This window comes from Amblyomma maculatum, chromosome 1 (assembly GCF_055883805.1).
Source record: "Amblyomma maculatum isolate TAMU_Amacu chromosome 1, ASM5588380v1, whole genome shotgun sequence".
NCBI lineage: Eukaryota > Metazoa > Arthropoda > Arachnida > Ixodida > Ixodidae > Amblyomma > Amblyomma maculatum.
The window spans coordinates 71,756,378-71,779,333 of record NC_139344.1 but is presented as its reverse complement, the minus strand read 5'-3'; the positions used below and the strand labels follow the sequence as shown (position 1 = coordinate 71,779,333).

The window sequence follows — 22,956 nt, the reverse complement described above, 5'->3', positions numbered from 1 at the left end:
AAGCAGTTTTAAGATGTACCGTCTGGCTCCCTTGTTACTCTGCGGCCAATTCGAATTCGATAGCAGAAAGTGGGAAGAACGGTTTTTCACGGCCTAAGCAGTGGTGAAAGGCGAGCAAAACGAGACACAAGGAGATGTGCTAAATTGCGACCTGAGAACTGCCCGGGCCAACCGCGAAGTGAAATCCCAGATTTCTGGCGAAAAGCTAAATGTGAATGTGTGTTTATTGCGCAAATGCATACACGTGGAGAACCAGGGGGACAGCCTTCATTTTAATGGTCAATGGCTCAAAGGATACATGCGTCACGAGGCGAATTTTGATGACAACACCATGTGCTGAAAGAAAACCGGCAAAGTGACTAGAAATAAGAGAGACTGAAAATAAAAGACACGGACAGCAAAAGAGAGTCATTCAGTCTCTCACAATGTGTTTCCGTATCCGTTGAGGGTGTTTGTTGCACGGGAACAAACGACGATGGTCTCATCCGCCGTGGCGACGGAAGGTCGGAGCACGCAGTCATGGCTTCGGGCACCGTGACCGCACTGCAATGTCCGTTGTTACGAGACTGTTGCTTGTGCGAGAGACGTATGTACAGGCGTGTATGCACTCCGAAGGCGTGTTTTTTCTGTGTGTGATCTTCATCAAAAAGAACATCGAGCAGTCACAAACGGCACTCGCGCGACGGTGACTCGGAGTATTGTCAGAACTATGTACAGTAACAATGACGGCAAAGTTGCCGAGATACATGCGGAACATTGGTCTGCGTTCCGGCTTAAGTGAGGCCGCGCGAGAGAGACTTAAACAAGAGAAGAGATTGCCAGTGGGGAAATCAGCAGCGGAAACTGACGCCCAAAAAGTTCGATAAGAGATCACATCATCACACAGATAAATAAAGGGAATGGTTTTAACGTTATTGCCGAGAAGGACACTCACGAACCTTAAAATTAGAGATCGTCCGAACTTTATTGTGAATTTCTGGTCTTCAAAGGAAAAATGAACGTATTTTACAGTAGGGAAGCCGTCGCATACGGATTAAAAGGACACATTCTTTACATAAAATTTGGTTACCTTCTTTAACGAAGATACACTCAAATGAGCGCATGAGAGGAGAGATGTCTAATGCAGCAAGGCCATTGGCAAAAATTGCTGCAAGACCAAGCGTTTCAGAGCCGGCCCGAGAGATGAGCGCGCACGATTTCTGCGCATTAGTTCTTCATACAGTCCTTGACAGTGAACCTTCACAGATCACTTTCGAGTTCATGCCGTCATATGCCCTGTAACGACCTTTCAAAAACACACAAATTTCTGAACGCGTATGCTTAGTGCTAGCCAAAAGCATCAACTTGTACATATTTGAAGGAGGGTAAAATTTGACAACGCGAGAGGTAGAAAACAAGGACCTAGCGTTTGCACTTCATACACTCGCTTCTGATCCTTTCACTCTGAGTGAATGAAAATTAGGAGAAAACAAGGCATGGGAGAGAAGTATAAAAAACCGCCAAAGAATTGCATCCACGCCATTTATATTTTCTTTTCTTTTTTCCTTCGATGGGGCTATTGTACTATAGATGCCGAAGCTAATCCGCGCAGGAGGCCCCTACTCGTGTCGTGGCACATTCAACAGACACGAGGGAATCTTAATCGCTCCCTGGGGACCCTTCTCCCTTCTTGCATCTATAGCTTGGTTCCGCTGACCAGGTGGTCGTCCACAGGGGGAGTTTTAAAAGGCCAAACTCGCCTCACCGTAGTCAGACCACGAGGAATAAACCAAGCTGACTCCGAAACATCCTGTTTTTCTGTACAAGAACCTTGTTGGCGTTATTCATAATTTCTTCAAATGATTTCCCAGACAGACTGGCTTCTGTCAATTTTTTTTAGTTAATTGTTCTTTGCTTGAGAAAAAATTTTATACGCGTTAAAAGTCGCCTGAGCTAGTGACCTAAATGCATAGCTATGAAATAAGCCTCAGGGAGATTTCTTCACGGCGACATGATTTAAGTCACAACATTTATAGGTTGCTGAGGCGCGTCATCATCAGACCCTCCTGGCACATGTTTGTAGACTACCCCACAGGTGCCCCTTCTGAAGTTTTCTTCGACCTGAAGAGAAGCTGTACTCCACAGTTGGCTGCAGCGACTTCGAGATGCACTTGCGCTAGGCATTGCGGTGGACATTGTCTGTACTGTTCACTGATGTGTAGTAGCGAGCAATAATGACGCACAAACACACACATTTCGCGCTCGTCCAATGTAGTGAATCCTTATCAACTTTACCAGATAGCCGTCCAAGAATTTTGCATATTGCTCGTTGCTAGGTTCTCGCATTACGCGTATAAGCAGCAATTAAGGTATGTAATGAGCGACCTTGCTTTCATCTGCAAGCTGTCGACTGCAAAAAAGAAAACGGGCCAAAGTGACGCCATCTTGTGAGAACCCAACTGGCCACGCTGGAAACGAATTCGTTCGCCGTTAAGCACTGCTGTGGATAATAGTGATGCATTTGCGGTGACTTACCATCTAAATGCCTAACTCAGGTATTGGCAGTAGTGGGAAAGAATAATAAGCGTTGGGCCACGCATTGCAAATAAAAGCGAGGGGAAAAGGGCCACAAAGTACTCGTGCGTAATTCTCAATATGGACTCGCAAATGATCTCCAGAACCTAATCACGGTGTTGGTCACGGTGATGGTCAAGCCCACTGGTGCCACGGACTAGTCACACTCAAAATTTGCCAATGAGTTATCTGATACTCTTCGAGGCAATATAGAGACATGAGAGAGCAGCTTTTTAAGTGTGAGGATGTGCGTTGGTATATTCTAGATCTTTACATCACTAGCGTTGCTCGCCACCACTTTAGCATCAGGACCAAAAGCCAGTGAGTAGCATTATTCGCCGGCTCTGGTATTCGAAAGCGGTACTGACCAATGGCAGGGAGACAACAGAACGGATCGAAGGAGGAGTCTTTAAAAGCCAAGGATTGCTTCAACGAACACATGATGGTGAGACGCGTATCTGTTTACCACCGCCCCATGTTACGCGACTATAGCCACCTTTGCTATCCACGGAACTGCTCAGAGCCTAACTTAGAAACTGTTCGTAATGAGAGAGACTCGGCAGTGAGGAGCGCCTAATTCTTTTTCCCTCGCGGCAGCTACATAGAAACTCCGGTCTCCGTGTGATGTCACGGCGAATACGACTTTCCGTCGCCGCGTCTTCCGTCGTGATCCGACCATTGCTCTCGGCAACATTGCCAGTCCAGTTACGATGATGTTTCATGCGCATGGCAAAAGACGGCGCTTTACTGAAGACGGCCTTTAATGACTCCTTGCTTCACGAAAACTAAAGGCACCTCTGCAGTTAGCCTGACCTAAGATGCTGCTAATTTCCTCCATCTTAAGAGCATGTGCGACGCTAAAGTGATGTTCACGTGACGCAGAATTGTAAAAATGTAGACACCTTAGAGTTTGATGAATAATAACCCTTCGAAGCCTTTTGAAAATTGTTGATCATAAAAAAAATAATAATGACACCCCACGATGCTTTCTCACTGGCGTCAAATCACGCTGCTCATTTTGAGAATTTTAGGGTTTTTAGAATGTTCGAAGAAAGAACTAGACTATTTTCTGCCATAGTAAAAATTGCATTCCGGTGCTGTTGTTGGCGACAGCTATGTGTTAATATTTGGGGAAACATGGGATTTATTTTTTTTTTATTGATCAGAAGTTATTAGGTTCGCAGAAATAGCTTCCGCACCATTCCTTGCAGACCGAGTAACATTTGTCGCGCTCGGCGTTGGACCGAGGCCGGCATGAACGCTGCGATTAACTGTGAATAGTACACTCGACAAGTTGTATGCACTCGATGAGCCACGGATGTGCCATTACTGGGCTTGGAACGCCTATATATTGAATAGGCGTGGCTTGTTTCTCGGGTTTGAACAAAGGGAATAAACTCAGATGCTTGCGAAACAAAGGTGGTCGCCAGGTTTGCACAAACTTTCACGTGAGCCTCTGCATAGCATAGCACAACTGACGCACTCTGCAATCTTGAGACTTCTGAAAATACAACACCGCACATTTCACGTTTAACGAGTACTTCTTGAAGTCGGGCGCACCGCGAGATATATTTATATATTTATATGTATATATTATATATGTATTTCTCTGTATACTTTGTTCGGAAAAAGGTGAACGTAAACTGACAGGGAAAGACAGTCGAAGAAAGGCGCTCTTATTGTCTTCCTTACTTGCATTCATCGCCAAGTGAACCTTGGTTGCATATAGATCAGTTTCATGAACAGTTCGCAAACTTTTATCCCCCTACACCTCTGACTAGCGACCACTAAATAAGCTGCGTAGATAATATTAGTAGGGCTGTCGTTTAATTCAGCAGCCAGACAACCGAAAGACCGCCAATTTTGCAGTGGCGCTTCCCCTGAGCCACCATACTTCTAGGTCACAAATGCATCCGTAAGGAAGCGAAGGATGTGCTTAATTCTAAAACCTTATCCTTTCCATCATGTAGCGTGGAACAAGGGGACTTGTTGGCTAATCAAAGCGACGTTTCGGTTAACCAGGTTCTTAGTTGCATCAAAAACCACGAAACGTCCGAATTTTGATCACTGGCGCCATTCATTGCCGAAAAACCTAGCGCCACGACCGTACTGAGGTGGACTAGTGCACATGTTTAACAGGGCGGCAGACGGCGCCGCGGACTCTTGGTGCAGCCCAGTTTGGCTACGTTGATTTTCACCTATTACATATTCACTTGACATATCGGGCATTTCCCCTTAATTTGTATTAAAATTCATACGTTGCGATGAGGAAAACAAAAAAAGATGGGAACCGATTAAGCAGAGTGTGGTGCGCAGGAGAAGAGTCAAACTACCTGAAGCACCCACTCTTTTGAACACTGCGCTCGCCTTTCCTCTGACGCTCGCCTTTTTACCGTTGTACTGGAGTCGTGGAGAATCCCTGCAAAAACGCCAACAGCATTGCTCTTCATGGAACAAAAAACATGGAACGAATAATGCAGGCAGAACAAAAACGACGCCAGCAGACCACCGCGCGCACTCCGGATAAGCACATCCGTTGTGTCCACAAGTGTCCACGGAGTCTGCAGCTCACGGACAAGGTCCTCCATTGGGGCATTGCAACACTTCAGGCGTCCCCAAGCACGCCCTGGTCGGCGTAGAAGGCGACGTCTTGTCCGGGTGCGCCGCCTCTTCCTCCTGCACTACCAGCCTACTGGAGGCCGCCTCCAGGTTCTGGTAGTCCGCCGCTGGGGCCGGCTTGTCCTCGCGGAGTTCAATGCTCCAGAAGGGCAGGCCGGCTCGAGAGCGCCGCCGCAATCGATACCGGTACCAGGTGGCGACACCGGCCACCAGCAGAAGGAAGCACAGCGTCGACAGCACCGACACCAGCGGCACAGCACCCGACGACAGGCCACTCTCTGCGAGCGAAAAGTGTGCGCACAGTCATCGCCAGACTCGCACAATCACATAGCCTGCAACAGTCTCGTTGCGGGCAATTCAAAAGACGCGCCACGCACAGCGCAGCAGCACAGGACCACTGCGAAAATTTTTCCACTAGTAGTCGGACTGCAGCGTAGCATTTTGGGGCGGGGCGTGAGACGACAATCGCAAAACTTTCTAGTGCGCTGGCATGATGTGTAAAACGGCCCATGCGCGGCATGCGAAGGAAAGCAGAAAAAAAAATTCCGAGAGTACTGTGGAATCTACACTGCAGAAATGCGAAAGCCTGAGCGTTGCTGGTGCACGTGAAGCATCACATTTGCTCTCATCATCATTATAAACTAAATGCACTATCATTATCATTGCTAATGTCATCATTGTCATTATCACTAACTGTAGCGTCATTGTCATCGCTGCTATCATCCTCACGGTAGAAAAGGATAATTATGATGCGCCTTTTACGATCCCGGGCAAAAAAAAAAAAAAAGGAGAAGAAGAAGAAGGAAGTCCCGAGCGAGGCGCAGTTGGCTAAAGAGCTCGGCTGGGGATGCAAGGAATGGAGGTTCGATTCCCCGTGGAGACAGGATGTATTTAATTTTTAGCTATCTTCCTCAAGGTAGAAAATGAAAATTATGATGCGCCTTTCACGATCCCGGGTGCGCTGCAGGTTAAGCAGTGCAATCCCATCAGCATCGCCCCGTCGAAAGGTACGCCTTCATAATTTTCTACAGGTAGGCCTGCATGGCTGCATGACACGCCGACGTTAATGCACGGCCGACACACCATTCCGCGAGTTCATTGTGAGGTTCGTGGAAACCTACAATAACGTGTACCCGCCACCTGAATTGGTATTGATAATTGAGGAGCTTTGTGCAAATGAAGTGGTTTTAGCCCCTTCAAAGTTTGGCTGATAGTTTTAACCCATGCCAACGCTATATGCATTGTTCACCAGTGTCATTTTTCTTGTGTTGTGACGTATGAGTCTAAGCAAGTGGCGCAGCTGGTTAAAACGCTCGGCTGGGGATCCATGGGATGGATGTTCGATTACCTCTGGAGAGAGGATTTATTTATTTTTAACTATCTTCCTCATGGTAGAAAAGGAAAATTATGACGTGCCGTAGCATGAAACACAAATATTTTGTGGAAAGCGTTCCGAAACTCTACGAAGTCCTTATCGACAGTGGCTGCAGTGAAGAAACTGCCTCCCTCTTTGAAAACCTGAGGCAAATGAAAAAGTTACATTACACACTGCCAGTTAGGAGTGCTATAGGTGTGTGAAAACATGGCGTGTATTGCAATATATTATACATATATTGTGTTATATTGTATTGTACCTTATGGTATTATTTTGTACTGTATATTGCATTTTATAGTGTTGTTTTGTAGTGCTTTGTTATAATGTATCCTACAGCCTTAAAGGCAAGGAAGATCTAAAAAAATCCCGGGCGTGGCGCAGCTGGTTAAAGCGCTCGGCTGAGGATCCAAGGTATGGAGCTTCGATTCCCGGTGGAAGGAGTATTTATTCATTTATTTTTAACTATCTTCCTGCCGGTAGGCAAGGAGAATTGTGATGTGCGTTGCGTGATCCCGGGCGTGGCGCAGTTGGTTAAAACGCTCGGCTGAGGATCCAATTGATGAAGACGGAAGGAAAGAGACGCAGAAAGTGGCGCAAGTTAAAAATAAATGCAGCCACTGATTTTTAGACCATGCACAGCCTCCCGAAGAGCATATTACTATGTCGCACATGTCAAGTGGTACCGTAAAGACGTCATTGCTCTCTTTCCTTTCATAGTTACGATGAAACAAAATGTCCTTCTTCACATGTCCATCCGTTTTTCTCACTCTAATCCTCGCTGTCAGCGTATGTCATCTATTCATTTAACGCGTCATTCATTTTTGGAATCTATCGCTCTTCTCAGAGCAGAAGCGACGCAGAAATGCGTTTAGATGGAAAGCTACCTGAGCAACAGAACTAACTAGTTTCGAAACATCGATCGTTTGTGTTACCATTAGACATCAGTAAATATATCGACATTTGAAGTGTAGACACATGCCAGCTCCAGCCACGACTCTAATCGTGTTTTGAGAGGAGGCCACCGGCAGTGGCGACCAAGAACAGCATGGCCGCGAGCAGGTATAACGGCGACTGTGTGTGTGCGCGCTGCCGAGGGTTGGCGGAAAAGGGAGCTGCCCTAACGAGACAGGGTGCTGCATCCCGAGCCGGGTCCCTGCTCGGCCCCGAGGCAGCTGCGCCTAATGCTCGCCACGATTTGCACAAATGGCTGCTGCTGCCGCCTCGGTGGGCGGGCGAGCAGCGGGCGCTGCCGGGCTTCACGCACACGCGCGCGCGTATCGGGCGCAGATGACGCTCTTGCTGCTGCTTGCGTGGTGGGACTCTCCGTGTTTATGCCGCAGGGCCAGATTCGTTCGCCCCCGGGAAGCGGCACCGCCAGTGAGAGCAGCGGTCTTGCTGCTTTGGCGGGGGCTGACCCGGGCGCCAACTTAATTGGCTCGGAGATGAAAAAGATCCGTCGCTTCCTCGAGACTCTGCAGGCCGCGGCAGCGTGAACAAGATGGACACCGCCGCGGCAGATGTCTCGGGAAAAAGGGGCGGCTGGCCGCTTTTGTTGATTAACTGGGAATGAGACGCGGAGGTTTGCTGACGGGAAAGCCAGCCTTGCAGAGGCCTCATTTAGAGAAGTCATCGCTACACTGCGAAACCTCAGCGTTATGCGACGACTGAGCGTTGGATATCACGGTGCGCCTGGGGGCTACGGCCAAGAACAACGATGTCCAGCGGTGAAGCGAGCAGTGAAACTGTAGTCTATACTGCCACGATATAAGAGAAGCTTGAAAGGATGCATTTAACCTTCGCACTTTTACCTTTGTTTGTCCGCAGGTTTCTGTCCGTCCATTCACACCACGAGACAACTCGAGGAAAATACACACAAGGAAAGGTACAGGCCTCAAAGTGATCCGAACCCTACGCCTTTGAGGCGTAAGTGTGGGGAGCGAAAGCGTGGCCAGCTGGGGCCGTTTGCGTGGACACTTTACTCATGGCACTCAGCTGCTGCTGATGTTACTATTCCTGAGACCGAACGGAAGAAAGACGTGCATGGTGCTGTCAAATGGCTTCCGCTGGGCCCTCATAACTGCCGCGTGCAGAATGAAGGGATGTAAAAAGAACACATACCAGAGAAAACATTGGAATCGGCGCGTTTCAGCTCTTAAAAACTCGTACAAAGGGCATTTGCTCATGTATTAGTTAGCTGAAAATTTATGTGACGCTAATAACAGCGACACTGCCTAAACCTGGCACTGATTTCATGCGTTATGAAGCACAAAGAGCAAAGCAAATAACTGCACAAAAGACACCGTACGATGAATAAATTTATCCGCTCATGGTTGAACATCATCCTCATGAAGTTACCAGCAAAAGCTCCTTGAAAACATTGCAGCTTTTTATCATTTCGGAATGAATAGAATGTAAGGCACTTCCTTCTTGCGGTCGAATGCGTTTTCGCATTCTCCCTGGCACGTTCTGTTGTACTGCGTTAATCTACCTGCATGGTAGATTTTGTGTGTGGTTTATTCGTCGCGAGCGGAAAATGCTTATTAATATGCCCATGTCAACGCTAGCTCCTTCGTGTCTTGCATGTATACCTAATTAACCTAACCCACTGCGCCTGACATCACTGGAAAGTAAGCGAAATTGAAATGGTTCCGCCGGGACACCGATAAAAGCAGAGGATTCAAAGTAGACGTGTCTAATACATTACGTCATTTCTGCTGTCATGCGGGGGCTTATGTATAGGTGGCGTAGAGAAAAATGTGGGCAATGGTTTCTTTTGCGCCAGCCTTCATTTTGGTCTTCCTTGTGCATGCGGAGAGCAAAACAATGGAAAGAACGCATGATTTCTACAGTGCAGTAATCAAGGTGTAGCGCTGATTGATTAGAGCTCAATTCTTTTTCAGATTATGTAAGTGTCAGATGTTAAATATTTCATATTCTTTCATTAACAAATTATCCGACGGTTTTAGGGGGAATTTGAGAACGTTGATCTTTTTTTTTTGTTTTCATGAATTGCAAAAGCACTACAAAAGTTGCACGCAAAGAGTTCCAATGTCCCGGAGAAATTATTTTTTGAAAGATACTATTCGTACGAGCCCCTGAGCGCACCACCACCACCATCGCAATGGTCAGTACCAAATACAGTCTAACCTACCACGCCAGAGTGGATGATTAACAGAAATGCCTTTAAGGCGCAGTCCTATCCTTTGGCGTCAGTAGGCGGAGGGGGGAGCTTTTAGGGCGGAGAGGTCGGTGGAGTTAGAAGCCTGAAAAGGAACGATGCTGCAATCTCTCGCTTAATGGGAGAAACTCTAGCAGGAGCGTAGCACACTCGTTGACGTTACGCAGAATTTCGGTCTTGGGATGCATTTAAATCTATCGTATATATCACGACGTTTGAGTGTTCTTCGATGTATGTCTAATATCCTAAGTTGTCCCCTTTTTTGCCGATTCCCACGCTACAGGGCAGCATATGTTGCTTTTTAACCCGATTGCATTGCTACCAGCATGCTGGGAAGGATTGTTCCTTGGTAGCATCGAACATTTGAAGCCTCACAGCCTAGAAAAATCTGCCTCAAACTGCCTCGAGCACCTTATAGAGCTGCCTCAACGCCATGTCATGCGTTCGTTCACTCATTCTCGCTAACGACAGCATGAATACATAAGCTGACAGTCGTGATAGCAAGATACGGCATGGTTGCGAGAGAGAAACCTCAAAGAAATTGAAAGATCCCTGACGTAGTGTCTTTCTTCGGCAGCGACGGAGGCTCCAATGAGGTAACGGTCCTTTTATTCTTTTTCGACAACAGCGGCTGTCCCTCCTGCCCTAGGAAGAGAGATAAGGCGGGCTCTGCTTACTTAGAAGCGAAGAATGGAACCGAGCAAACTAGCGGGCAACTGGAGAAGGTATGTGTCTTCGCTCAGAGCCACGTTTTCTTCTGCCGCTTCCAAAGGTTGTGTTGCTTCTGATGCCAAGCTGCCCATAGCGACATGGAGATCGGAATGGCGTTGAAAAGGTCTTTTTTGTTTTTCCTTTCTTACGGGGCTGAAATTCCAGAGCTTTCTCATCGAAACAGGTCGACCCGCGCGCGAGGGCCGCGCACAGGGAGAGTGACTTCGCTGCCAAAGAGGTAAAAAAAAAGAGTCACAAAATGAGCAGAAGCGGAGCAAGAATATCGATACAGAGAGGTAGGAGACAGCGCCGTTTCGCAACGTGCTTTTATTCCGTTCATTCGTGCTCCATTTAAAGCGAGCTGAGGCGGCACTGCGCGTTCTCTAATTGCCGCGCGGCTCAGCCATCGTAATGTTATCTGACAGAACGCGACAGTGAACAAAGTGCGGCACATTATTTGTTAGCGCGCCAGAGCTAGGGAGCGATCCCACCGATGAAGGAATGCGTAAGCGGTTCCTTCGATTTAGTTTCTTTTTTTTTTTTTTAATTTCGAGGGTAATAAAATGTCGAATTTTATGCGGTGCATACGTGCATGTCGAAGAATGGATTGGTAAGTGAAGCAGAGTATTAATGTCGTCATGATTCTTACTTAGTGTTCTTCGCCTCATTTGCAATGAAGCCCCTTACATCACAGCTGATGATTACACGGCCAGCATTATGCTGTATTGCACGCATTCGAAAATGCGTTGTTTTCATGTGCCGCATATTCATGACGAAGTCGCAGTACGTTTTAACAATCGCAGCCTTCTTTAGCTGTCCCAGCTACATGCAACCAAACTAAAAAAATAAAAAAGAAAGAAAACGAGAGGGATAGTTCTAGCCCCGTGAACCAAACTCCGGTCACTTGAGAGTCGCGTGGCCTAGCGTGCTGCATTTATTTCGTTTTCCAATAAAATTTAGGAAGTTTTAAGCATAGCTTGAACCCAGTGAAAGAGCGACACCTGTGAGTTTTGCAGCGACAGCCTCTGTATAATGATAATAATAATAATAATAATAATAATAATAATAATAATAATAATAATAATAATAATAATAATAATAATAATAATAATAATAATAATAATAATAATAATAATAATAATAATAATAATAATAATAATAATAATAATAATTGGTTCACCTGTAACACCCTTTTCAATCCCCGTTTTTTTTTTAATAATTTTTTATTAAGTTAGGTTTTGGGGAAAGGAAAGGTGCCATATACTTTAGGGTAGACAGCACGGAATGGTGGACACCTACACCTAACCAGGCCCAGGTCATATTGTCATATTTTTCTTGCAAGTTGTACTTCGTTAATAAGAAAGGAAAGGCGCAGTATCTGTCAGGCTTGAGGGAAGGGAGGAAAGTGAGAGTGAAAGCGGAAAGAGTGAGAGCTCCCATAATGGAGGGCAACAGGGCGGCCTTTAACATACGCCGACATCGCACAACACAGGGCTGCATCTCATTTTAAGTTAGGCTTTGAGGAAAGGAAGGCGCAGTACACCTTTGGGTGGACAAAACGGAATCGTGGAAACCCACATATAATTAGGTCAAGGTTACTTGAAGGTCAAATTTAGTGGCATGCGATGACCAGCTCTACGTAGCGTTATGAAGCTTTCTGTTCAAGTATAAATTGTTTTTTAAGGAAAATAAGGCGCACTATTCGTCAAGGTCACTTAAAGGTCAAATTATCGGGCACGCGAAGAGCGGCTCTACCTAGCGTAGTGAAGTTTCCGCTTCAATAACAAATCAGTAATGGCACATTACCGAACATTGTAGTTACTGACCTTAGGAACAAAGGGCCAACTGAAAAGTTGTAGGCAGTTCCGAAATAGCGGCAAAGTTTGCACCAATGTGTTATTCACGCCGTACTTTGTTACTGGCCTTCAAACAAATACGTAACGTGATCAGCTGATGGTTCATATCTCTCCTGCACACGCACAGCTCCATCGGGAAGAGCTCTCCGCAGAAAAAGGGATTTCGTTCGCTGAAACGGGTTTGGGGACGCTAATGAAGCATTGTTGTCCAATGAAAGTTTTTTTTTTAATTTTACCACATGTCTTTTAAAGTACCTTACGTAAACTGCAGCACGTTGCAAAAATTTCAGTCAACGGTTTTCAAAATGATCTAAAACTTGGCACTTCTTTCTTGAAGCAACTATTTAAGAAGTTAATTCAATAAATTCTTGGGAACAGAGAGCTGGGCGAGGATATTCCGTCTTTAGAAAGTTTGTTGCGTATTTGCTTGGGACACCTTGTTTCAAAAGGGCTAATACTTTTCAACACGGTATCGAAGTAAGAAAGCCAGCGTGGGGCCGAGCGTGTGACGAAGACGCCGAGGTGTCGGCAGTCCCGACTGGCCTAACCAGCTAAGGTGAACAATTGAATGCACTGCCGCCTTGCTGGATTCAACAACCCTGTTTTTAACGCGCCAATATTGAACGCGCGATAGCAATATGCGTGAGCGTTCTGACTGTTTTTTTTTTTTTTTTCTATTAGCACATAAATTCCATGTTCCTGCGCGCACAGCAGAGCACGTTTCTGCCGGCATCCGGCAGCGAATTAATCTCGCCTTGGCCAATGAGTTCAGTTTGTTTGCTTCTTTTGAAGCAGATAAAGAACACAAGACGCTGGCAGAGGAGTCTTGACTCGCGCGTCACGTCCTGGAACTCTTGGCGCTAAGCGCGCTCGGCCTCTCAGGTCTGCACACTGAGGCGCATTCTCGAGATTAAGTCCCGGACGAAAACAGATCGCGAGAACGCACGTGCAGCGGCAACGTCGCTCTCGGGCAGGAAGGGAGAGCTCTGGCAGACCTATATGGAAGTGTGGTGCTATACAGTGGATGCGATAAGAGAGAAAATGCGCCTGGGTGCGGAGTTGCGCTTGCTTCGCCTGTTTTGTCGTCGTCCTGCGCCCGCTGGCCATTGTTCGGGAAGCCCCTATTCGTGGGCTCGCCGTCTTTATCCGCCGCGCGAGAAATCGGGGGATCGGAAGGGGCGCTGAGGGAGCAAGTTTCTTTCGGGACATCTCTCTCGGAGGCCTCCGGAGGCGCGGGGGAGATAGCGGGACTCCGGGCCCCCCGCTATAAATACCGCCACCACTTTAATCTCTGGGCCGCATCTGAGGCAGGGCCAAAAAGCCCGATCGATCACAGCCGGCACAATCAACTGCGCGCGCCCAACCGCTGCCTCCGCGGCCAACGCGCTACGAGGCCCCGAGCGGCCCCTGAATGGGCCGCCATCACCCCCACATTTCCCCTTCTTCCCTTGGCTCTTCCTTCTCCGGCCGCCAACTGGCGCCACGCGAACCCAGCTCAATGGCCCACCTGCTGTGCGCTAGCCGTTTCACTGCGCTTCCTCCTCCGAGAACGCTGTTTGATTCTCTTGCGCGATTACTCCTCGGGCATAGAGAGCTTAATCACGCGCACGCGTTTTAAAAGAGTGGGGCGGTAAATTCCATTTTGGAAAGTTTTTATTCCGCTGCCGCGGCACCGCCAGAGCCTGGAGAGCGGGTGGCAGTGCGACACTCTTGTCGCGCCGTCGCGCGCGCTAAGCGAGAAGTGCGTCCGCCTCACGTCCGGGCCAGACGTGCGCGGGACATCTCGCCGTTCAGCCATACCGTTCCGTCCGCTCGTCGCGTGTTAATCTTTGGCTGTCTCAAAACTATTCGGCTCGCCGTTATCGCTTAAAGCATTAGCGCCGTACATACATCGGCGTCGGCGCCATCAATCATCACGGCCCCCACTTGTGCTGCTGGCAGCTGTTCAGCGTCCCCCCGTATCGATTCCAATTCGGCCTCCTTGCTCGCAATTTTCTCGCCAAAGCCGAGCCATGAACGTGGCTCCAAACAGGAAATTACGCTCCGCGAGCCGTTCCTCCCGAACCTGGCGTAATCGAAACCAGTGAGCGCGTGGAGTGCCATTTCGCCGCTGAGATTACGGAGGCGTTGATCCCGGCGTGAACAAATCGGAGACTGCCTCCGCGGCTGGCCGGACGCAGTGCGATTGGTCTGGTGCGCTCGCGACCGTCTGTGTGCTTCGCAACGCCGGCTGTCTGGTTAGCTTCGACTGTGCAACGCTGTGTTGCCAAGTCTGGGGCCACGCCTTCTGGTGCTTTTATACCGTCTTGCATCGGTTGGCTACAGTCCCGAGTCATCTTCCTCAAAGGTGAATGCAAAACGTTGAGCTCTTGTTTAGGATTGAGTTCTCGCGCGCGTTGTCGGTGCTAAAGGCGGACGTAACGGGACTTGCCCCTCGCTGTACAGACACGATAGACTGAAAAGGAATTTGACTGGGAAGGCCAGCGAACTCAGCAGTATGGATTAACGCTTCTCGCGTTTTGCCACATGCGAGTTTGAATTCTAATCAGAATATATTATATATATATATATATATATATAATAAAATTGGAGAATATTGAAGAGTAGGACCCTGTAGCGTTTATGGCTTTCAATTATGTGGAACCCGACAAAGACACTCATAACGGCTCCCTTTAACTAAGCCGTACGGACGCGCCTGCATGGCCTATAGGGGTAGTGTGTCTTGCCAACTCCTAAGGGTCCTGGAAGCTTAGTTCGATTCCCATATAATTCACCCATCTCAAAGGAGAAGACAGAGTTGGCAGCTCTTGCCATGTCATGTGGTGTCGTGTCGTCACACAATCTGCTGACCAATCAGTGTTCGGTCATGCCACCTGCCAACTATCACCTGCCACAGCCAAGGCCATGATTTTTCGCTCACAACGCTGGACTTTCTGCAGAACTGCAACTTTAACGCTATCTCGCACAAAAGGAGAAGTGACACATAGGCTCATCTGTTTGGATGCTAATATGCGTAACCGAAATCTCCCTCCATTCCTTCCCATTATCGAATGTTAGAATCAAAATATCAAGAAACGTTCTTAGGCGCATATTGCATCGAGTTAAAAAGACAGACCGGTAAGTGGCAACTGCGCAGCTTGCGTAATGAGCGGATAGCGATGCTAGCTTCTCCACAGAGCACACGTGGAGACGATAAGAGTTGAAAATCCTCTTCGGGAACATCGACGATCAACCTGGCTTTAATGATTAAAATCATATAGGCAAATATACACCGCAAGTGGATATCGACATGTGGGTGTGTAGAACATCGCCAAGAACGCATTATATCACGAAGCACCACGCTGTAGGACGTGGAATAAGCCTCGCTTTGTCGTATTATGAAAGTTTAAAACGAAGTGGAAAAACGCTACAGTTACCCATGTAAGAACCCCCCCCCCCATTCTCTTTTGCAAGTCCTGTCGTCCCTACTTTGGATTGCACAAATCAAGGAGAAAGAAAAAAGAAATCCGAAATCGTCATGATCCAGTTCCTTCATTATGCGCTACCGGATGGCATTAGCTTGCATTTCGCCGGCCGCTGCCGCCGTCACTGTCAATGCTTCCCGGTCGTACCGTCTTTGCCAAAAGTAAGCAGGCTGCTCCGTAAGCTGGCGGAGCAAGCACGCGGCCGTGTGGCGCCGTTGCGCTCGCTGTGGCTTATCGGTGCTCGTCAGCTCCGAGGGTACAACAGCTGACATAACTTCGCAGCCTCACTCTCGCCCGTTGGATGATAAAAACTAGGCGCGTATAATGTGTGGGGGTGCTGTTTCACGCGTGCGAAGCCTGGTTGTGCCCAGCGAGGGCGCTCAGTATAGCGACGGGGCTATCGGTCTTCTCGGCAACTGCGGAAAACAGAAAAGCAGGTCATAGTACACACGGCGAGCTCTTGCTCGTTTCTAGGACGATGTGCTAGGTTTGCCAGACAGTGTCGCCCTGATATATAAGGGTTCCGCGAACGAGAAAGCAACCATGTGCATATAATGGCTAAGCGTGAGGAAGGTTTCATTTTAGTTCCTATACTAAACCAAAACTTACCTACACGCAAATGCAAACATTTGTTAGAATCAATCTTTGCATTTATTTTTAAACAGCCTCCTCAAGGGGCTAACACAAATTTGCAAGCCTGAAAGAGAGATAAGGTGGCTTGAAAGGGTTCACAAGCTTTCCCATATCTTTGTACCGGAGTTACGACTCGTAAAGTGGAACTACCCAAGGCACATTGGAGAAAGCGTATTGAAATTTCAAGGTGCGTTATCATTCTTTAATGCACAGCCGCATCAAACACGCAGGAAAGCGCAATACTGCTGGTGCGTTTCGGTAGCGGATTACAGAACACAAGCACTTATAATTACATAGCGAGAAACGCGACATAATATCTGCTTCAGGGAAGTTGCCGAGAAGAGCGAATAGCCCCGTCGCTATACTGAGCGCCCTCGCTGGGCACAACCAAGCTTCGCACACATGAAACCGCAGCGGGCACATCATACGCGCCTAGTTTTTATCAGCCAACGGGCGAGAGCGAGGGTGCGAAGTTACGTCAGCTGATGTACCCTCGGAGCTGAGGTGCACCGATAAACCACAGCGAGCGCAACGCCGCCAGACGGCCGCGCGCTTGCTCCGCCAGCCTTCGGAGCAGCCTGGTTACTTTTGGCAAAGACGGTACATTCAGGTGACCCCGCTTTGGGAGCCTCCATATTTCTTTCGCAGGTCTAAGTCGCGTACGTTGTGCCTAGCAGTACATTGCTTCAATAGCGATGCGAAGTCGTGTTGGAAACTGTGTGCTGCAAGGAGTAGGTGCCTGATGTGCCCTTCAAAGTGAAGCCATCCGCTGGAGACTCACGGCAGTCGGGCAGCTGGGTGCAATTACGTCGTGTCTCATTTTTCCGTTCCTATAGTCTCAGTACTAGCACTGGCTTCTTAATAACATGCAGCACTGAATAGCCCGGCAGTACGGATTCTTGATACAGGTTTCCGAGAATTAAAGAGGGGCTCGTCAATTACGTTCGCAGCGATACAATGTTACGGCTACGTGCTCTCAACTGAGATGGTAAGTATGAAAGCCTTGGCTATCACCTGCAGCCTAAACATCGCAGCAGCGGACTTCGAGACAAGTCGAGGATAGATTCGCGGATTTATGAACCTGCACCAATTGTTCGTACACCGTCGAACGACATCGTCGTAGACGCTATCATCTGATTATGCAGGCAAGGCTTTGAAATTCTGTACTTTTTTAACGGAAGTCGTAAAAGAGATGTAATCTCCCATGCATTGCAAATGAAAATTTTCCAGCAACGTGCGCAGCTGAACACGCTGACTGAATTATTTGAACAAGAGTCAATAAGAAATCTGAAGCGAAAGTATGTTATGCCTATCCCTGCACATACAATGTGGTGACGGTGCAAACACCCCGAATAGCTGACACCCCTCCACGGGAATTCACGACTATCACGGCGAACATGGAGGAAGGAAACAACTTAGGAGAGGACCTTGCTATTCCCAATGCATTGGAGAAAGTGTGGTGGAAGTGACGTCAAAATTTAGGGTCAGCCAAGTCGGGCCATTAGCAACGGCGACGCTGTAGCTATGAAAACTCGGGCCACTAGCAACAGCATTGCTAGGGGCCCTACGTACGTGAGCGTCGCGGATAAAAATTCGGAGGGTAAAGGAGGAGGAGAGACGTTGCAGCGTCTGGTCGCGGCGCGGCCGCGCCGGCTCAAGCCGGCTTAAAATAAAAAATGACGTCAGGGCCTCTCCTAAGTTCTTTCCTTCCTCTATGACGGCGAACGAGACTGCTAAGCTTCGTCGCAAAAAAAAAAAAAAAAAAAAAAAAAAAAAAAAAAAAAAAAAAAAACGCCGGCATTTCGACGTATGGTTGATGTACTTCCCGGAAGCAGTATCGAATATACTGACGCGTCGATTATAGAAAATGGCGGTAGCAGAGCAGCCATACTAGCCCGACACACAGAGAGCTAAACGTGCATAATGAATAGGTATCAGAACACTCGGACCAGCTTGTAATGAAACTATATGCAATCCGAGATGCTATGGAGGCCATAAATAAAATAGCGTTTATAACAGAAGTTCACATCTATGCAGACTCCTTAGCCGCCATAAAACAACTGAAATGAGTGACAAAGACCCTATGTACAACACAGGAGATCCATGCACTCGATAAGAAAACGAACATACGCATCCAGATACACAGGGTGCAAGACAACTGATGCTGAGAACACCGAGCAGACTAAAGTTGACGGCCTTACATACCAAGTCCCAAAAATTAATGCACCCCCCCCCTCCTCCTCCTCCCCTCTTCTCAAGACTTTCTTTCGATGCCCGCTACACTCTTCCCATATTAGCACCCTCGTTAAGGAAAAGTTCGCGTGCCCCCATTCTGTCGTGTACTTTCCCCTCCCTCATAAGATAACTAGATTGAGAGGTTATCCCTTAGAAAGATGGACTTCTCCAAGTGGCTGACTGACAAGAAGAGCAGGAGCCTTCTCTGGTTACTGCAAGCAAATTCCTTACATGAATTCCAGAAGAGGGCAAATACGGGCTGGTTGGTACATGCTTAAGAATCGAATAAAACAGCGCTGGGTAAGACGGGACACGTGAACGACAGACACATGCGCCGAGTTCATATAGACACAGGAGTTCATATAGTGTGCCTTATGGCAAGAGTGCAAAAAAAAAAAATGTCGATCAGGCTTCTTTTCATTTCGATGTTCGTGTCTGTGCGCACGACAGGCGGCGAACGACAAGGACGTACGGAGATGCTCCACATCACTTCTCTCGATGTAGGAAACTTCCACCAAACGTGCTTTTCAAGGGGCGGGAACACTATCGCCAAGGCGAATTTTCTTGAAGATATCATTGTCCGCGTTCAAAACCAGGGCTGGATGTGGGACGAACTAGTTCTTGAGTGGATGAAGAGTGTGGTGCAGAACCGACCGCGAGGTCTACAGCGACGCAAGGCCTTTCCCGTATTCGACGGTTTCTGTGCCAGGACCCATTTGTAGGTGCGCGGACGGACTTGGCTATAATCACCGGAGGCGTGCCTAGCATGCTGCAGACGCTGTGAGTACATGTCGGCCGTCCATTCAAATTGAGTTACTACGCTCCCTACGCCGGGTGAATTGCCACGAGAGCGGTCTTGAAGTGACGCCGAATGGGCGACTGGAGAGGGCGTCCTTTGCACGCGGTCAGCACGCGAATTTTGGACGCATGGCCTTCGTCGGTGTTCGGCATGTCCTCAAAGAGCTTTAAAATGACTGCTATTTCTAGGGTCGGCATTGAAGATGGCCATATCTTGGAGAACACTGAAGAGTTGAGGCCGTCGGTCACAAAGGAGCGTCAAATCATTGATGAATAGCTAATGAAAGCGTAACTTGTTGCCGCTGCTGCATTATTCCGAGCGAAAGAAGACATAACAGTGCCTGATACTTCTAAGGTTGGCCTCCAGGGCACAATCTAGCGAAATAACTCAAAGGTGTTGAAGTATATTTATTTCACGATACCCTGGCATAGAGTTCGACATCAATGCAGTATATCTAGAGTTATAAATCACTGCTTTTTGTTTTCACATGTACTCCTTCGATTGGCGCTCCTCCCCAATCTCTCGTTCCTGCAGGCCCGTGGTGCCACCGCTCCCGAGGTTATGCTTAGACGGCGCCTTGTGCCTGAGCTATATAGCCATACTCTCCTCCCCCTTTCTGCCCTCTCCCCTCTCTGAGTTCATCCCGTGGCAGCCGCTCTCTGGTTGCGAATTCCTTACTCTCGCCATACTCTCCCCTTCCCATGGTCACCACCGTTTGGTTACGCACACACCCTGTTTTATCTAAGTTAGCCGCCTTCCCCTTAGAAATCATCCCTTAGGCTGCGCGTTCCTCCACTCTCGACTCCCCCATGACTCCTCCTGGAAGGTTAAAACACCCTCTGAGTTGTTCCCAAGGCAACCACCTTTTGCTTACGCCACTACTACGACTACTACTACTGCTACAACGATAACTATCAAAGGCTGCGCAAGCCGAGCGCGAGACGCTCGATGGTGCCGTTTCTGCATATCTACTACTGGCTACTTTCGCTCATTGAGAAAAACCCAGCACGGATATTATGTGCTACATCATCGCATTATGTTCTCGTTCAAACTGCATGGATTTGTTTGCGCGTTCGATGCAACGCCCCCCTCCTTCTCCTGCATCTATAAAAATGCTGTGCAGAACGCCTTCGGTGTGTGTCGTACTGTTGAGCAAATGTCAATAACATTCGCGAGCATTCTCGCCTCGATCTGCTGTCATCGCGAATGACAATTACGGGAAAAAATATTTAGCGCGCTCTCAAACGCTAAATAATCCGCTAAACAATCTCGGAGTAAACAGCACGGCACAAAATAGTCTCAGAAGAAAACAAAAACAAATAATATTACGCAAGTGCGTATTATTACTTTCCAATTGTACCTAACGAAAGTAGAAGTCGTGCATCATGCATTACAGTGCTTTTGCAAATGCGTGGGCCATGAGTGACAGCAATTTCGCACATCATTCAGCTACGCGCCTTATGCTCTCAGGTAAATACAACAAAAAACACAACCCCACACGAAAGAAATATATATTACGTGCGCTCGAGCATCCCCCTGTGTTGTGTGCAGTGTTCGCGGTATTATTCAGAGCAGCAAGACGTCCTTGTCCAAGCGAGGCATGGAAGAAGACGTACGGACGCCGATAGCTGTCAACCTCTAGCGCCAAGCGCCTTTGATGGGCGTACAAGGCCTGGGACGACCTCGCGTGAGATGAGTAATCATGCTAGACACAACGGGACACCGTGCTGTCGATTTCGATATGGAACTGAAGGAGCGTATACAAGCAAGCCCTCGTCGAGACTTGCATATGCAATGATCCTCGGCTGTGCGTAGCGAGCTTTCTTTTCCCTTTCCTTTTCTTGCCTCTTTCACTTTAATCAGGCCGGGCTTTGATAAGAATGGCGCCGAGTGACGTTGCTTGCCGCCTAACAGCCCAGATGGAAAAAGCGGCAGCTGCCAACGGAGTAAAATAGATAGAAAGCTTACTCTACAACCCTTGGCTGTAAGAGCAATAACCGCTTCATAGTGCCGTCAAACCCAACAACTGGAAGCTCTTTGTGCTCCTCTTGACTTCAAGCTTTCGCTGTGCTATCAGCCGCTTCGGTAGTGGCCTCAACGTTTGATACAAGGAAAAATTCGACATTATGTGCACTGCTTAAATGCGGAATCTTTCTTCTAGCGCCAGGTATAGAATGCGAGTTCTTTATATGCACGTCACTTTGGCGAGTTTCTGTTTAAGTTGTATTTATATATAGTTGGTAGCGCAGCTTGGATTCAATACTGTTGCGATCAACGTATTCAGCGAACGAAAAGAGAAATGTGCTTTTTTACGCCGGAGCCGTAAAGCTCCACGCGTATCTATCCTGATGTCTGAGCATGCATATCAGAACAGCATGCAACTCAGGCATCTGTCTTAGATGGTCACATGACGCTCGGGTTTCAATGCCATTCGCTTAGAGAGCAAAACTTTATAAAAGCACGACGGCTTCTCCAGGGCAGTAACAAAGATAGTCTGAACTGAAGCGTGACTAAGCGCGGTTGTTCTGACTGGAGATGATAGTAGCAACACTAATCATAATATCTTTCAAGTGCCTGTAGCAAGTACAGCTTTGCAGGACATAACTTTTTAATCGTGAGGCAACTTGGGAATATTACGAGATAATGTTATGAACACACTTAATGAAAATGGTTCGGTTTGGTTAGCAGGGTTTTACGTTCCAAAGCGACTCAGGCTATGAAAGGCGCCGTGGTGAACGACTCCGGAATTTTAGACTACCCGGGGTTCTTTAACGTGCACTGACATCGCAGTGCACACGGACGCCACTCCGTTTCGCCTCCATTTAAACCCAGCCGTCGGTGGTCGGTATCCAACCCGGGTACTCCGGCACAGTAGTCAGGCATCTTAACCACTGCATGCACCACCACGGCGGGGCACTTAATGGGAATGGTCTAAGCTACCGATGCGCAGAACAAATTGTGGGGGATTAAGCATGGCTTGAACCTGTTGATAGAGCAAAAGCTGCGAGTGTTGCATCGATAGCCCCTGTAACACCGCCTTTTCAACCCGCGGTTTCTTTCTTTCATACTTTATCTTTAAGTTTGGTTTTAGGGTAAGGTAATCACCTTATAATTTTGGCTGGACATCACGGAATGATGGACTTAATCAGGTGAATGTCACATTTTCATAATTCTTGTAAATTGTAAATTGGGGAAGGAAATGCGTAGTATCTGTCAGGCTTGAGGGAAGGGAGAAAGGTGGGAGTGAAAACGGAAAGAGAGAAAGGGGTGCCGGTAGTGGAGGGCTACGGTGCTATTTCGTCCACCTTTGACACCGCACAACACAGGGCTGCCTCTCCGTTTAGGTTATGTTTTGGGAAAAGGAAGGCGCAGTATACTTTTGGGTTGGCACCACGATATCGGGGACACACAAACTTAATTAGGTCAAGGTCACTTGAAGGTCGAACTACCGGCCACGGCGACTTTCGCTTTACCTAAGGTAGTGAAGGTTCTGCTTCAAAAGTCTTCCGTTTATAAGGTTTTTCTTGCTCTCA

General features: G+C 47.9%; 1 protein-coding gene across 1 annotated transcript in view; it reads right to left on the bottom strand.

Annotated features, from left to right (window-relative positions):
- Positions 1–261: 261 nt before the first annotated feature.
- LOC146202773 (uncharacterized) overlaps positions 262–22,956 on the bottom strand; it is a 152,886-nt gene continuing 130,191 nt past the window's right edge. The window contains exon 5 of the mRNA XM_084588328.1: positions 262–5,450. Coding sequence (XP_084444454.1) covers positions 5,122–5,450 — 329 coding nt within the window. The 3' untranslated portion in view covers positions 262–5,121. The remainder of the gene's footprint in view (positions 5,451–22,956) is intronic.